At 33.7% G+C, this 17,795-nt stretch overlaps 3 protein-coding genes across 3 annotated transcripts; 1 reads left to right on the top strand and 2 right to left on the bottom strand.

Annotated features, from left to right (window-relative positions):
- Positions 1–4,921: 4,921 nt before the first annotated feature.
- Positions 4,922–5,868, bottom strand: LOC114733099 (F-box protein FBW2-like). The gene is made up of 2 exons (XM_028920502.1): positions 5,783–5,868; positions 4,922–5,321 (listed from the first exon to the last, which is right to left on the bottom strand). The coding sequence occupies exons 1-2, from the start codon at positions 5,866–5,868 to the stop codon at positions 4,922–4,924; spliced, it is 486 nt and encodes a 161-aa protein (XP_028776335.1).
- A 786-nt stretch (positions 5,869–6,654) lies between these two features.
- Positions 6,655–7,540, bottom strand: LOC114733040 (F-box protein FBW2-like). The gene is made up of 2 exons (XM_028920451.1): positions 7,272–7,540; positions 6,655–7,177 (listed from the first exon to the last, which is right to left on the bottom strand). Exons 1-2 carry the CDS (start codon positions 7,538–7,540, stop codon positions 6,688–6,690), a joined length of 759 nt encoding a protein of 252 aa, XP_028776284.1. The 3' UTR covers positions 6,655–6,687.
- A 4,282-nt stretch (positions 7,541–11,822) lies between these two features.
- On the top strand, positions 11,823–17,374 carry LOC114733052 (protein RETICULATA-RELATED 4, chloroplastic-like). The gene is made up of 8 exons (XM_028920462.1): positions 11,823–12,496; positions 13,436–13,504; positions 13,889–14,020; positions 14,141–14,194; positions 14,277–14,321; positions 15,296–15,435; positions 16,655–16,780; positions 16,882–17,374. Exons 1-8 carry the CDS (start codon positions 11,927–11,929, stop codon positions 16,928–16,930), a joined length of 1,185 nt encoding a protein of 394 aa, XP_028776295.1. The 5' UTR covers positions 11,823–11,926; the 3' UTR covers positions 16,931–17,374.
- Positions 17,375–17,795: the final 421 nt, after the last annotated feature.

Genomic DNA, 17,795 nt, shown 5'->3' on the forward strand with positions numbered 1-17,795 from the left:
TTTTAGGATATTAGATGCATTTGACAAAAAAATTTCAGGATGATAGACGAATCAAAAACTATTTCTAGGATGCTGAACTTGCTTGAAAAATAATTGAGGGTGTTAGATAATTACAGAAAAAAAAATTTAAAATGTGGGACACATCTAAAAAATATTTTAGTATGCTAGATAAAACACAATATTTTAGAATAATAAATATACCTGCAAAAAATACTTTAGAGTATTAAATAAAACTTAAACAGAAAATAATTTTTATGCATATATTTTTTTAAATAATAAAAGTGAAAGGGGGGAGACCTAAGGTCCCACGGTGCTCAGCACTCAAAACGCTAGCGCTTTGAGTGCTGAGCACGCCATGCTCATCAGCTTGATGAGCACGGAATGCGGGCGCAGATACACGCACCAAGACTGAAACAATGCGGACGAAGCATTGGAAAAAGGATTCTGACATCAAGAGCCAACACCCAATGAAATGCAAAAGAAATTGCCACGTAAAACTGCCGTATGAACCAATCACAAAACTGCCACAAGGTTTATAGGTTATATAGATAGACAGATAGATTACTAAAAATAACATAAATTAATATGATAATTATAACAGATTTTAATTCATATTTTTGTTTAAAGTAATAAATTAGTAACTAATATACTTTTTTATCAATATAATAAATTATCTATAAAATGTAATTAATTAATAATTAGTAATTAATATATGTGTATATATTTATAAAATATAAGATTAAATATATTTTAGAAAAATGAAAATTCCAGATCAGAAATTTTAAAAATCATGTGTCATAAGATTTTTAGAAAAATTGAATAAATATACTATTTTGGTCCTTAATATAAAAACTAAATAACTAATTTGCAAATATAAAAAAATTAGCTAAGTTAGTTGTTTGTAATAAATAGATATTGTGTTTTCCAAAATATTTCTATTAATCACATACTCCTTTAATTTGGTCATATTTATAAATCACCTTTGACATGTTTCACACAGATCAAGAAAAATCTTAAACTTTATTTACTCTAATTTAAAATTCAATAATTTTTTAACTTTATCCTTATTTAATATACATTATACCTCATATAAACAAAGTCAACAAAATTATACATCAATACGAAAAATTTCTCCCAATACCCTATAAATAGAACAAAAAATGTCTTCTCTCTAACATATAAATAAGACCAGAGAAGTATATTGAGATTACCTGTTAATGAGAACTTTTTAACATGTACAATTATCATATGGATTACTTAAGGGCAAAATGAATAAATATAAAAAATAGAATAGATTAAAATCTTATATTTAGGACAAATTGAACTTCTAACTAGACGACAGGTAGCATGTAAGATCAATTTATTATTTATATAATTAATAATTGATGTGTGTGTATATATTCATAAAATATAATATTAAATATCCTTTTTATATCCCAAACTGGGAGTGGTAATATGGGCAAGCCTGCAGGTTGTGGGTTGGACTGTGACGGGTTAGAATTAGGTGATACAGATTAAAAAAGCCCGTGTGTGGTGGGTTGGCTTTTAGCCAACTCGCAAGCTATTATTTTTTTATTTTCTTATTTTCTAAATATTTTTTGGGAGAATGACCCAAAAAAATAAAAATTACTAAATCCCAAATCAGGTTTAGTAACAACACTTTACTTGATATTGACAATATTGAATTTACAAATGACCACAAATTTTTGTTGGCATTCCTTTTTTGTTTTATAAAGACATTAATGAAATTATGAATGATCTTTGTTGATGACATGTTAACTAGAAGAAGAAAAGTACAATATATAAGAAGAAACCTCACAAAAGAACGAACAACATATTTTGTTAGTTTAGTGGTCATCTTTAATTTTAAGTAGAATATAATGCCTAATTAGAGTATTCAAATTAATTACAAGTTTTTTCTGACCAACCTTTTCAATACAAGTTTTTTCATTCATTTATTTGAGTAAACATTTTCTTATGTCTTCCTTGGAACCAGCTATTAAACCGATCAAAATGCTATTTCATGATTTTGATCGGTTTAATGCATAAAAATCAAATTTAAACGGTTAGCTTTAATATTAGCCTCCATCTAATGAATTGTTTTCTAGATGTATTGCAATCAAAAATGGACTTTCAACACGGTTAAGTTAGAAATGGACTTCTTAAGAGCCACAATTTCTAAGAATAGGAGGAAAAAACATCTCACCTTGGTCCCTTGTGTCTCATGACTTTTGACTACCGGGTCAACCATGCCTAGATTATTTATATAATTACTTTTGATATGAAAAGAAGGGTTCGAAGGAAGAGAAGCATTTAATATAGTTGAATTTTCAACTTGGATTATTGCCTTCATTTAACCAATATATGAATTATGATAAGAAAAGAGAGCGCTTTGAAAGAAGAGAAGCATTTAATGTATTTGAATTTTCAACATGAGTTATTGCCTTCCAATAAATTAGTTGTTGCCAAAAAAGAATGATGAATTAGTTGTGTACAGACATTATAATTTGAAACGGACTCTTCCTTTACATATATATGTGTGTGTGTATAAAAGACAAACTTTATTCAACTAAGATAAAATGATAGAGTTGAAATCAGCTCTTGCTAAAACCTAGACATCTTTTTTTCTTGTTGGGCAAATTAAAATGTAGAAAGCATGTGGAAATGTTGAATGATTATAACAAATTATAGGAGTTATTGAAGACTGGGAGGTGTTTGGATGGAATAAGAGTTGTTTTTGGTGATTCGGGTGTCAATCTAAATACATGTTTGGAGTAGTGTTCATAAGTTAGAAGGGATAAAAAAAAAAAAAGAGATAGTTTTTTGGGATTATTGAAATTTGAGCTCTAGACTTGTCATTTAGATATTTCAAGAGCATTTTTCTGTAATTTTCCCTATATAAAGATAATTTATAAAAAATAAGATAATTTTAAAAAAAACTTGAAGACTATTAATCTACTTTTAATAATTATTTTTAAATTGAGACATAAACAATATAATTGAGGTTTAACTGATTCGTTCTAATTTTATTATCTCTTCGCTCAAATAATTTAAGAAAAACTCTCTTACTTGACCTCTTTTATTCCAAAAATGTTGTTTTGGACAACTGAGTTTTCAAATTGATTACAAGTTTTTTCTGACCAACCTTTTCATTACAATTTAGCGTTTCCATTCATTTATTAAACCGATCAAAATACCATTTAATGATTTTGATCCGTTTAATGTATAAAAATCATATTTAAACTATCAGCTTTAAGATTAGCCTTCATCCAATGAATCGGTTTTCCAGATGTATTGCAATAAAAAATGGACTTTCAAGCGCCCGCATTCCGTGCTCATCAAGCTGATGAGCATGGCATGCTCAGCACTCAAAGCGCTAGCGTTTTGAGTGCTGAGCACCGTGGGACCTTAGGTCTCCCCCCTTTCACTTTTATTATTTAAAAAAATATATGCATAAAAATTATTTTCAGTTTAAGTTTTATTTAATACTCTAAAGTATTTTTTGCAGGTATATTTATTATTCTAAAATATTGTGTTTTATCTAGCATACTAAAATATTTTTTAGATGTGTCCCACATTTTAAATTTTTTTTTTCTGTAATTATCTAACACCCTCAATTATTTTTCAAGCAAGTTCAGCATCCTAGAAATAGTTTTTGATTCGTCTATCATCCTGAAATTTTTTTGTCAAATGCATCTAATATCCTAAAATATTTTGTGATTCATCCAATGCTTTAAAAATATTTTTTAGATGCATCCATATTTTTACTGAATACACATGAAAAATTATTTTAGAGTATTCGATGAAACTTAATCCAAAAATAATTTTAATATATACTACTTCTGGTACTTAATATAAGAATTAACTGACTAATTTAAATAGATTAAAAAAAATAGTTAAGTTAGTTATTTGTAATAAATAGATGTTATCTTTTTTAAAATGTCATTACTAATCAAATGTACTGGTTAAAACTACCATTATTACAATGACTGTTTTAAGAAAAACTAGATAAATATGAGAGATAAAATGGATTATAATCTTATATTTAGGATCAAGATAAAATTCAAACAAGGTTTCATATTAAAAACCATATTTTTTTTAATGATGAACAAGGAGAAAAAAAAAACAAAAAAAAAAACTAAGGTCCTGAACTGCTCAGCACTCAAAACGCTGGCGTTTTGAGCGATGAGCACGCCGTGCTCATCAAGCTGATGAGCACGGAATGCGGTCCCATGTATTTCTAGCCCAAAATAACACAGCACTGGCATACACCCCAAAAAATGGGGTTTTTTTTGGGGCTACTTTTGCGAAGTCAGATTTTTTTTTGCCAACTTGGTAAACAACGTAGTTAGTTGGCACAAAAAACCACTTAATTAAGCTCCTATAATCAATTCAATAAATGAAAAATTAAATTAGTAGAATATTTAAAGAAAATTTATTCAGATCCAAATAAGAAAATTAAATACAAATAAGTCTCAAAAAGATCATCTTCACAAGTTTTTTTTTTTTGGCAGACATATTCATAAGTTAAACTTGCATGTTTATAAGTTAAATTTAACCACTTATGTCCGAAAATCAAACTTCGATATTCACAAATTCGCCCCAACTTTCAATTCGTCCCCACTTGTTGTATGTATGTACTCATTACAATTGCTAACTAAATTCAACAGCTTTTTCCTTAATTGTCGTTTTTCAAACATCTATAAAAGTGAAGCATTAAATTTTAAACCATCTGTATGCTATGAGACTGCTTGTAGTTTTGCTAAATAACCTAACAAATCGTTTACCAAACCGATTTATTTCGGTTAGTTAGTAGCGCTCGGTCTTGATTCGGTGTTGAAAATATGAATATTTGGTTGCTCTGTTACTTCGGATAACAAAATGATCACCCCTACGGCCCTCATACGGTAAGTCTCGGGAATTACTTCCTCGCCGGACCCAAGCTTTCGCCTTTAACCTTCGAGCAATGCCAGAGTCTCAAATACTCAAGCCTTGAACAAGCTCCTAGTATTTTACGAACACCCTCTGTGGTCATTGAATGGCCGCCAATATCAAGATGCTTCAGATTAGGCATCGTGAAAGCAATCGCCATAGCTTCATCGTCTCTTGGAGGCTCATCACCAGTATCATACTGATCCATTTCCCTGTGCGGCTTTTCCAGCAGCTTGCAGTTCTTTCCTATCAACTCAAGTCCAAATGCACCCATGTTCATACAATAGCTTACATCTAAGAAAGTAACCAACGATAACCTTCCTGCAATCTGTTCAATTATGGAATCACTGATTTTGCTCTCGGGGATTACCAGAGTCCGGAGACAGCCCCTACTTGCATAACACAAGGAAAGGAAAACATATAAGAAAGACTAAATAATAAGTCCCAGTGAAAATAAACCAACATAATATTCTGAGGAGCTTTAGCATCTTCTCTGTACATTATTCATCGATAAACTCTGGTTCTGTTAATAGCATGCATTTATGCATGTTCTTTGCAATAATACTAATGATGTTTTGTGTTTACATGTTTGTCACTGTGGGTTCTTTGACTTCTTTCTCGTTACCAAGTCTTCACATTTCATCTTACATTCTAGTCTTAGCATTAAGAAAATGCATTCGAAGAAAACAATGTCAGTAGAAAACCATAAGAATCAAACCAAAAGTTAAATATGTTAATCGAGACAGCAATGAACAAATTAAAAGATGAGCAAAATATGCGTACTTTTCGGCAATGAAGGTGAAAATGGAATCAGATTGGAGACCACAAACACCGAGGGTGTGGAGGGAACCAGGGCTTCTGGTGACGAGCATCTGGACCATTCTTTCCGGTTGATCCACCGGCTGCTGGCAAAGTAACCAGCGATGGCAGGTCCATTGCAAAAGGTCGATATCTTGCCAGCAATGAGGTTGAGTCACTGCTTTAGCTCAGGGTTTGCAGACCTTGGGATCACGGTCACCCTCTCATGGACCGAAACCTTGCTAAAGATTAGCCCTAGTGTGTCCGTTGATAATCCACCCCACCTTCAATGTTCCAACGCTGCTCCCATCTTTTCTTCTTCCCTTCGTCTCTTGATCCCCATCCCTTCTGTTCTCTCTCAACAAAAATGGAAAAAGCTTGTGGTTAGAGTGTGAGAAGAAGAAGAAAGATTTACCTCTTTTTATACAGAAACTGCAGAGCAGTCACTGGTGAAACAGGCACACAAGGCGGCATAAAGCAAAGTTGAGGAGGCAATGAGGCGGGAGTGTGCATCATTTTAAACCTTATGAGTACCAAATATTGCTTTTTAACGGGGAACCATTTTGGATCTATATTGCTTATATTAAAAAAACCAAAATTAGACAAATATCACACTTTAATTTGAACAGTCAAAATTTAAAATTTTTATTCTTAATTTTGGAAATAATAATTTCATTTTTATAAAAAAAAAAATAGTAACATTTAAGATTATTCTCTCCCTTATCAAGGTATGATACATGCATATCAATAAACTTGATTGAAAAAGGTTGGGAGTGTGCGGACAGTAGGGCTTTTGGAGATGGAGAACAATATATTTCAGAATCCTCATTAACTGACTTACCCGCAGAAGGCATAACTTAATTTGATAATTACAATATTTTCCCATGCCACGAGCCATAAGTTGCCAGGTGATACCACATTCCATTTCCATTTCCTCTGATGTAAATTACACCATGCTTATTCTATATCCATTTCCTCTGATGGATTGTCTACTCCATCAAAACAGTTGTAAGCACGCGGCCCCCATACCGTGAGTTTTGGAAACTTGTGCAGACCCAATTTTCCAGCTTCTACATTCTCACACCCCCACATATCAAAATACTCAAGCTTGGGACAAGCACAGAGTATCTTATGAACACCCTCTGCGGTCATCCAATGGCTAGCAATTTCAAGATGCTTGAGTTTAGGCATTGTGGAAGCAATCGCCATTGCTTCATCATCTCGTGAAGGATCATCATGATCTCCAGTGTGCCATGGACGCATGTTCCTGCACAACCCTTCCAGAAGGGTGCAATTCTTTCCAAGCACCTCAAGTCCATGGGCACCTAAGTTCATACAGTAGCTCACATCTAAGAAAGAAATCATCGGAAGCCTTCCTGCAAGCTGTTCCATCATGAAATCACTCAAGCTGCTCTTGGGAATTCTCAGGGTTCGGAGACAGCTCGCACTTGAATAATAGAAAAGGACCATATAAGAAAGAAAGACCAATATAATTTGTGCTTTTAGGTAAGAACATAAGAATCAAAGTTAGATACGCATACTTTTGTGCAATTAAAGTGAAGATGGAGTCAGATTGGAGACCAGAAACACAGAGGGTGCTGATGGAACCAGAGCTTCTGGTGACGAGCATCTGGACAATTGGATCTAGTTGGTCGGGCTGCTGGGGACAGTTGCTCCATTTCATAAGGTCTATCTCGTGACAGAAATGATGTTCACTCGCTCCATCTTGTAGAGACACTCTGCTAAGGATTAGTCCTAGAGCCTCTGGTATTTGTTCATCCCAACTTTGACATTCCGAGTCTGCTTCCATCAGCATCCCTTCCTGTTTTCTCAACACCAACAGAATTAAAAAAAAAAAAAAAAAGCTACGCAGAGAGATTGAATTGGCCGTGAGTGCAAATACAGGTTTGAGGAGGTACAGTTCAGCACTTGTCAACGTTTGTCTGGACTTTTTATCAATTGTCATGAAAAGAGATAAAAGACAGAGAACATAAAACAAATATTGCATTTGAAGTTTGAACAAGAAGGACTGAAACCGTTTTAAAATACAATGGGATACCCGGAGTAATATGTTCATCAATATCAAATTTTGACAGAGAGATACTACATTCTTTAATTCAATCATTATTAAACAAAACAAAAAACAACGTTGTGGATGTTACAGAATTTCTAATAATCGGGTATGGGAAATCAAAAGGAAGCGTATATGAACACACAAAACTTTGGCCACAAAAAACATATGAACACCAAAAAGCGAGAAAGACCAAGTACCATCTAAGAAAGAGAAAAGAAATTCCCGCCCAGAGAAAAGACGAGAGACATAAGAAGGAGAATTAGGGAGGAAATGGAATATCTAGAAATGTACCTTCCTCTCAAGTTGATGGATTCAATCAATACGTAAAGAAAATTAGGTTAGTTATCGACGACTAAAAATACATTCCCCGAAAGTTGACGGATTCAATCACGATAAGTAAGGAAAATCAGGTTTGCGATCGAGGACAAGAAACCGCATATCACAAATTACTGAGTGTAAAAATGAAACAGGTAAGAGCAAGAAGAGGAGAACAAAACCCGAAAGAAGGGTTCTGCAAAGACGAAGAGAGATTTACCTGGAAAATTCCTTTATTCAGAATTCAGAGTACAAGGCCGCTCTTCTTCGTCTTCTCTTTCTAACTTCGTCTCTCTTCGCCGGCGGGAGAAAATATGGGGTTAAGGGCGCGAAGAGCTTAATTACAGTCAAGCGGCCGCAGGCCAACGCAAACAAAACTTGTCGGGGGCCCAAAGCAGCGTTGAGCTTAATAGACTTTTTTTCCCAGCAGAACGTTTGTTGACTTTAATTCTCGGATATTCATGACTTTATTTATGGATATTTTTTGTGCTACTTTTATTAGCTTTGTCATGAATTAATTTAGGAAAGTAAAGAAATTAACTCGTCATACAACTCATCGCGGCTTTAGCTTTCCTCTGTTCAACGTTGATTTTCACTTCAACTTTCTTTTTTAATACAAAAAAAAAAAAATTAGGCAAATTGAACTACCAACCTCCAAACTTAAAAATGGTTAGAGAAGTATTTAAGAATTGCCCACCAACAATGCTCTTATATCAGCAACAAGATTTGACTTATAATTTTAAGGATTATGAACCATCTCCATACTAACTTGTTGAAACCTTTGTTAGCACTTCGACCTTTTTTTACATCTTATTAAAAATAAAAAAACATCACCTTTGTGTAAATGGTTGAACTTGAACCCTAAACAATATTATCTTGAGTATTTAATATAAGAGCTGGTTAATTAATTTGAGTATGTTCAGAAAATTGGTTGAGTTAGTTATTTGTAATAAATAAGTATTATCTTTCCTAAAATACTTTTATCAATCAAGTGTTATTTGATAAAATATTTAATATGTATAACTACTATAACAACTGCCTTAAAACAATATATAAAGATAAAAGATAAAATTAAGAATCAGAAGTAATTTGTCACTAGGTGGAATATTGTTGACCATTAGACAAATAAAAAATTTCATATTGACCAATTTAAAATCTGCTGTCTCAATATTTATTCATATTAGAAAATATAAATAATCTAATTATAATTTAAATCATTTGCATATATATATAGAGGAGATAATGTGCTTGAATACTCCGAAAATATCTATAAAGAAACACTCACCACTTAAAAGAAGTTTATTTTCATAACAAAAATACCCTAAGAATTATCCCCGATTAAGTTTGACCTGTGTTTTTAATGGTCAAATTTAATTGTAGATAATAGTTCGGGAAATGTTACAAAATAAAACTCTCAGATTATATAAAAATCAAAAATAATTTTAGGTATTAGGTGTTCATTCTTTGCGTATGCCTGCAGGATATTCAAGGACTTTGTCCTTATATAGAAATATACCATACGGTGTGTGTGTACACATACACATCCTCATTCTGCATATCACGGGGAAGGAATCTGGATCACTTATCGCTGTTTTAGTATTTTATTAGCCTATTTTGATCCAAACAATTTGCATGTTTTAACTTTTAGCAAAAGTTCGATGTTTTTTTTTTTTGGAGGTATTGACTTACATAATTGATCTTTGTCACTATTTAAGAGTAAGTCTCAATAATATAATCGCTATTTATATAATATATATTTTTCTCTTCACCCCTATTTTCTAACAAAGCCCAAACATCTCATATTTCAGTGGGAAAATCATGCGCCAAATAAGGAATATGAACATTAATATGTGCAAATTTTAGTTCAGAAAATGAAAATATTTTAATATTTTATTAATTCTCAACATTTGGCTTGCCTTTTTGATATTTTGTATTAGCCTCTAATTTATCAATCATTCAATTATGGAGTGAGTGTTAAGACTCAATGAAGAGGTCTTTTTATTAATTATTTTGTTGTTAATGTTAATTATATAAAAATGATCATGGCTCATAACTTAAGCAAACTCTTCCCCACCACTCTTATTATTTACTTTTAACAATAACTTGACGCAGGACCCTGTGCTGGAGTGACACTAGAATAAATTAAAAAGATATAAATTATTATTTTCATATGAAGTCTTTTTTTAATTTTTTTTTGGACCTTAGTGTGAAGTTAAATAGTACTCCTCCGGTCCTTAATATAGGATCCAATTATTGAATTAGTTTTGGTCCTAAATATAAGACCCATTTTTTATATTTATCAATTTTCTCTAAATTACCCTTATAGATACTCCCTCAACCATAATCAAGTACAAGAGGGAGAGAAAGTATTAAGAAAGATGGTTATGGTATTTTAGGAAAAACATGTCACATTTGTTATAATTAACTAACTTACCTAACTTTCTTAATCTAATCAAATTAGTTAAATGGGTCTTATATTAAGGACTGGAGGAGTAGTATTTTAATTCTTTTAACGCAATAAATATCCAGAGCCAATTTAAAAAGTATCAATTGGCATAATTTAACATCGTAAGTCGCATGAAAGATAGAAGTGTGTGTAAATATCCATTATTATTATGCCATTTTCGAATATTGCTGGAACAAATCAAAAGCTGTTGTCTTGGCATCATACGTTTTTCCTTTGGCCAAAAATCTGATAATCACATCTTCGATGCAACGAGGTTTAAGCTTTCAGATTGGGAAAAAAAAAAGGGAAAAGAAAAGAAAAATGAAAGGTAGAGAGACGCAAAGTGAAGAAAAAGTAGGGGGGGGGGAACTCAATGAGTCCAAAACATTCTTTTATGGGCACCATTAGATTGAAAAAAAAATAATTAGATCAAATTATTTATATCTATTATATTAATTTTTCTAATTATATATAGTTATGTATTTTATGTATTTTTATGAGTTTATAATTAAATGATATTAAATGTTAATAACTAAAAAATAAAACACATAATTATGTGTGGTCGCAAAATTTAACATAATAAATATAAGTAATTTGATTTAAATATATTCGGACTCAAAACCCTCAAAATATAAAAACATTGGTTGATTGAGATTCAATACTATATAAATCTGTTGGGAGTACTAATCTGAAATTTTTCACCGAATGAGGACGCATAAATGACTTTCCCCTTTACAGAACCACTTCAACTTTTTGGGGGGGGGGGGGGGAGATGAAACCGCTGAAATTATCAATATATTATTATTAAAAATATATTATATAAAATTTACATTCATAGAATTTAATGTCTCTATTGTTTATTTTGCTTAAATTACGTCTTCATTATTTAATTCAATAATTTTGATATTATATAAATTTTTATTTTTAGAAATTCATAGGTGATAAAACAGTAGTATTAAATAAAATGAATAAATTCGCAAAAATCGCAAAATTTTATAAATTAAACCCATAATTTTTACACTCAATAATAAAGATGCGTAATAAATTAAATTATAAGAATCTAATTTAAATATAATAAATTATAAAAAAGCTAGATAAATTATAATGTTGCCGTCGACAAAAATAAACTGGAACACAGCCGTGGAGACTTTAGACAGTTAACCATTTGCGCGCTTGATTGGTCGCCAAAGCCGAGGACCCCCGCCTTCTTCCACCACCAAACAAGGATCGCACCAAACCAAAAACAAAGAGCCGCCCGCCTCTGATCTCTCTCCCCCTCACTTTTAACAGTCAACAGTCAAATACGCTTATACCGCTTCCCAAATCTCTCACTATCACCTTCGCTTCCTTCTCTCTTTCAGATGGCCATCGCTTCCTTCTCCAACCTCTCCTCCCTCTCCTTCTCTCGTCCTTCCCAACCCCATTGTTCCTATCACAACCACTCGTCTCTTCCAAGCCTCACCCCCATCTCCCACCGTGCAAAACCATCTTCTCATCTCTTCACTTCCAATCTCACTTTTTCAACTCCTATTTTTTCACCTACCCATTTGCTCCGTTTGCCGGCAAGTAGCTCCATTTTTTCATCTGGGGACGATGGCGGGAGCATTGGACATGGAGGGGGAGGTGGTGGCGGAGGTGGTGGCAGTGGAGGAGGGGACGGTGAAGAGGAGGACAGAGAACATAACAAGAAAGAGGCTTTGTTGGTGCTTGCGGAGGTGGGCAGGTCGCTGGACAGTTTGCCGAAGGATTTAGCGGCGGCGATCAAGGCTGGCCGCGTTCCCGGTTCGATTGTGAGTAGGTTCTTGGATTTGGAGAAGTCCGCTTTTTTCCGGTTTTTGCTGAATTTTGGAGGGTTTAAGGAGCGGTTGTTGGCGGATGATTTGTTCCTGGCCAAGGTTGCAATGGAGTGTGGTGTTGGGATCTTTACTAAGGTTTGTTTCTCTGAATGTTATTAATTGCATTTAGCTAATTAGACACATTATTCGTGTTTGATGTTTGACATGATTTTTTTAACTTTATGCTTACAAGTTTAGCTGAATTAAATCTCCTTTCTTTGGTCTTTCATGCTTACTCTTATGCTGTTAGATGTTCCTTTTACATGGCACTTATTCTGAGGACGAAGACACTTCCTTTCGTCATGTTTATATTTTATCAGTCACCATTATAAGAATGCTATGTCCTCTGCGTAAAATGAATAGTCTTATAGGTAACTCAACTGATAATGAAAATATGAGCCGTACAAGGAGACTTTTTTCTATCAAAGTGAAAAAAAAGGACCGAAAGAATATTCATACTAGCCTAAATTGCTCACATTTTGGACGTGTATCTATTTTTTCAGTTAATATTAAACCCACATTTTCAAGTAAGACATGTTAGGAATTTCCAATTGACTGTTCCCTGCAGGTTTGAGACCAACATTTCTGTGAACTTGATCGTTTTCTTTTATTTTTAAGTTTATTTAAGACAAGACATGTTAACTCAGGAGATGAACTGCGATATTGTTATGTCACCGCTGAATTCAACTAATCAAAATGTAGTGATGCTTTTGGTCCTACCATTATCATTATCCATACTGAACTGTAGACTGAGGACGCCCAAGTGAAAGAATGTTAAGAACCGAAGTCTCTAATTAATTGAAGCTTTGCTCCTACTATCTAGAAAATCAATATAATTTTCTCAGTTCTTGTTATTGTGGGGTACTTAGTTTGGCTTATTTTAAGTGATTTTGTGCTGTACGAGGTAAATACAGAATAGAAAACTCAGTTTTGTTTCTTGGTTCTTCTCTTGGAGCTTATGTGCTTCTGAGTGCAGCACTTCTCAGACATATTGTCTGTCTGTAATGAAAATTGGGAATCCTGCTTGCCTTTCAGACTGCTGCAGAGTTGGAGCGGCGTAAAGAAAATTTTTCCAAGGAGCTGGATTTTGTCCTTGCCGATGTGGTATGCCTTTCAACAATATCTATACACTTTTATGTCATATAGCATTTGTTGACCAGTGCAATCAAATACACTGTCCAACAAGGTGGATCTAAAAGTTTTCCAGCCTACTTCTCAGGATTGGGATCTCAATGTGTTTTATGGATGATAAATTGAAAAGCAAGGATAAATTGCCCATTCATCCTCAGTTTCCTTTGGAAGATTTGGTCATGATGCTTTTCCAGAAGAGAATTAAGTTTGAAAGACCCAGTTGCTCTGTAAAATTGTTTATAATTGTAAAATGAACTGCTTGTAGCATGCAGACAAACGATCACTGCAAGTAATGGCTTTTTTCCTTATGAAGCAGATTAGGTGCCATCTAATTTGTTTATTTAATATCTTCAATAGGTAATGGCTATTGTGGCAGATTTTATGCTTGTGTGGCTTCCAGCTCCTACTGTTCCTCTCCGACCACCTCTTGCAGTTAGTGCTGGATCTCTTGCTAAATTCTTCCATGGCTGTCCTGAAAATGCATTTCAGGTTGGCACTCTTGGCAAAGCTTTCCACATTTCGATATGTTTTTATTTTTTGTTTGTAGTTTTGATGAGGAATTTGATTGCGGATACTTGATATGATATGAATATTACATTGATTGAACAGGTGGCCTTGGCTGGAACGTCATATTCTCTTCTACAGAGAATAGGTGCTATAGTGGTATGTTTTGGATCACGTAAAGAATAGCATAAAATTACTTCATCATAAGCATGGGCTTTTATTGTCTCAATCTCTTGTGCAGCGTAACGGAGCAAAGTTATTCGCAGTTGGGACGGGTGCATCTCTGGTAATTTAACTCTTTTTATATGCATAAATATACCCTTTTAATGTTGTCATAGTGTTCATCGACTGAGCATGGCATCAGCTCTGCCCATTACTGAAAACCTTGCTTCTGGTCATTGCAAGTGGTGTTCCATTCTCTTGGCCGTTACTATTCTGATCTTAACAATAATAGAAATAAGTCATGGTTAACAATTGTTTTGCCATGTAGTTTAATATGTGTTGTAAGCATAACTTGTTGCCAATTTCTCCTTTGTCATGTTATAAAAGAAAATTTGGCAGCTATTGCACCCTTCTCTCTCTCTTTTTTGAAAAATATAGGAAAGCTATTGCACCATTTTCATTGCTTTGATTTTCATGGATAATTACTGGTTATCACAGGAAAATTGTCATTTCGCTTTGGAAACTTGCTGCTGCTACCTGGCTCATAGTGTTTTGTGTTAACGTTTTTTGTACATAGAGCTTATATCAAAAGTATAGAGCCAGAATGCTGAATTCTTTTTGGAAAATAAGAAGAAAAAGAAATAGGTTAGTAGGTCAACAAATTGAATAGATGATGTAAGTTCAATTATGAGATCTTGTTTTAGAGACATCTCTTTCTAGGTTACTCTTGCTTCTCTGGAGTCTGGACCATATCATTCATGTGAATCATACAAGTGCACAGTTTTCTAAAAGAACAGTTCCTTTGCAGTTCGATGTCACCCACAATGCTTAATCTTTCTATTCTTTTTCCTGCTTGGCCGATCCTGCTTGTTTGATTAATCTGTATGATATTCTTCATATAGTTTCATAGATTTTAGGTAGGAAGACTTTGTATACACATCTTGTGATGAACGTCACTTTGAGGCATGAATTACTTTGTCGGCTCTGGGTCACCTATCTAGTTTCGTGATTGGTGTATATTATGGCATATATGAAATCAACATAAAGAATATGTAATGTTTGTGCGATGGCATCATGACTGTTGTAGTGCCTTTTCAGGTTGGAACAGGGGTAACAAATGCATTGATTAATGCCCGAAAGGCTGTTGACAAATCTTTTGCTGCTGAGGCTGAGGATGTACCAGTAGTATCGACCAGTGTTGCATATGGGGTTTACATGGCAGTATCTAGCAACCTGAGGTGTGTCATTGCCCAAAACATTCTACTGCAAGTTTATTGCTTCTTTGTCTGCTAAATTGTTAACTAAAAAATTAAATCATATTCAAGGAGATTACATCAAGCTGTGAATGACTGACTGCAATGCACCTTAAGAGTTAATGGAGGTCGTAATATGGTTTTAGCCAAGAAAATCATACTTGAAATATTGGATTAATTCTGACCTGAGAGATGTCTTTTCTGTCCCGTTGTATAATGCTGATATTTTGAATGAAATAATTGCACTGCTAAACTAATTTGACAAGGAATAGAAATGCTAACCTTCTCAAATGCCATTCTAGGTTTGTCTGGATTGATTCTTAGGGTGCTGGTAAAAACATATCTCTGCTATTGTTTTACAGTATCAAGAAAGCAAAAAATATAATGAGCTTGAATTGGCATGCTGGTTTTTTGCCTGCTCACCCCCCCTCCACGATGAATGGGAGTTTTTTTTTCCAAGTTATATCCGTTGAGCTGCATTTATAATCATACTCTAATTTTGACATTCACGGTTATTAGAAGGAATCCTATTTTCATATGAATATCTGACTCTACCAAAAAAATCCCTCAACACATATCTTCAAAAGGGCGTCTTAATAATCTCCTTTGCAACAATGCATATGGAGTTTACATGTACCCTAAACCCTCCGTGATGTAGAGGCTATATATCATGAGAGATTGAATTGTTACTTTGGATCGCGCTTTAAGAGATTCAAATAGATGTGCGGACTAGCTTGTTCATCAAACCCATTATATGAATGCCATATGCTCCGCAACATCTCCCGCGAGGATGTAGAGATCTTATTGCTGTGGGATTTGACTTAGTTTTCTTTACACGATTTTTTGTGGCCTTGTATTAAAAAGGGCTGTAGCTCCTCCACCTTAAGGCTGTGGCCTTGTATTAAAAAGGGTTTTAGTTCCTCCACCTTAAGGCTGCTTTGCAAGTTGATTTCTGTATGCAGTTTTATATAAATTGTGATAAAAAGAGCTATATCAGTGGGATTAAGGTTTAGGGTGGTATTTCACAGAAGTTTGAAGTAATAGTTCGTGCTTTAATCGGTTTAAAACCAAATCTTTGTCATGAGGATGAAAGGTATTTGATAGCTATAATGCTACATGTTTTGCATAGATGAATTGAGCAAGTCTAATTCTGGGTGCGTGTGCAGAATTTAACAGAGGCTTTGTCTTTGTGGCTGTCTTTTAGGTACCAAGTACTGGCAGGAATCATCGAACAGCGGATTCTAGAACCTTTGCTACATCAAAACAAGCTTATGCTAAGTGCAGTTTGCTTTGCTGTTAGAACTGGCAATACTTTCTTGGGCTCACTGTTGTAAGATTCTTGACTTGAACGCATATTTCTTCATATAAATTTTTGCATTCTTCTTTCTTTTCAAAAAAAAAGAAAAATGATTACCTATATTCTGTGAATAGGTGGGTCGATTATGCTCGATGGGTTGGAGTCCAGAAAATAAGGGATTGAACATACTGGTTTTCCAACCAAGAAATACAGTATGTGACAATATTTTCATGAGATAAGGATTCAGCCAAATCATTGCATGTAGTTTTTTAATTGATGGAATTCCAGTTAAATTTGTTTTCAGCATGTTGTTGGATTGATTTTTACTTTCTTGGTAAACTGGCTGTGCAATTTATTTATCAAAATAATGAAGATTGACGAGTGCGTGAGTCTTTTAGATGCCACCATAACTGGTGGTGGTTAGTGACAGCATTTTGATCCTCCATAAACTAGCAGAAGTTGCTAGATGAATTTGAGTCGCACTTTTTTTCTTTCTGGGTTTAGATAGAAAACTGTGGGAATGTCCCTCCTTTGATGATGATGATGATGATGATGGATTTGATTGTGTTAGTGTGTAGTCTCTTGTATTGAGAATGAATGGAAACAAGATTGTGGACATTTGATCTCTCTTGTTCCTCCTCCCTCTTCTAGTGATTCATTTGTCGAGGAAGACATGGACTCTCGTACAGACTATAGATACGGGGTACACAATGAGTTTATTTTGATTCTAATTATAAGACTTTAGTTAAATTTATTTTCTAAATTTATAATTATTTTTTAGAAGTGTCTTTATTAATTGTACATATTAAGAGGATTTTCAGTGAGAATAATTCCAATACACATAATTATATAAGCTACATTAAGAAAATTAACTTACAATTATTACAAATAAATAATTGAACTATTTTGTTCATACCAGTGAATTAGTTATCTATTTTTTATTATAACAAGGATCCGAGGTAGTATTTAGATATTAATCGATATGAATTCACCACTTCATTTCATGCCAGAAAGGAAACTAAATGAAAGGCAAGAAGCTTTGAAATTC

Source organism: Neltuma alba, unplaced genomic scaffold (assembly GCF_004799145.2).
Source record: "Neltuma alba isolate B1F8T4 unplaced genomic scaffold, ASM479914v2 tig00012964_pilon, whole genome shotgun sequence".
Lineage (NCBI taxonomy): Eukaryota > Viridiplantae > Streptophyta > Magnoliopsida > Fabales > Fabaceae > Neltuma > Neltuma alba.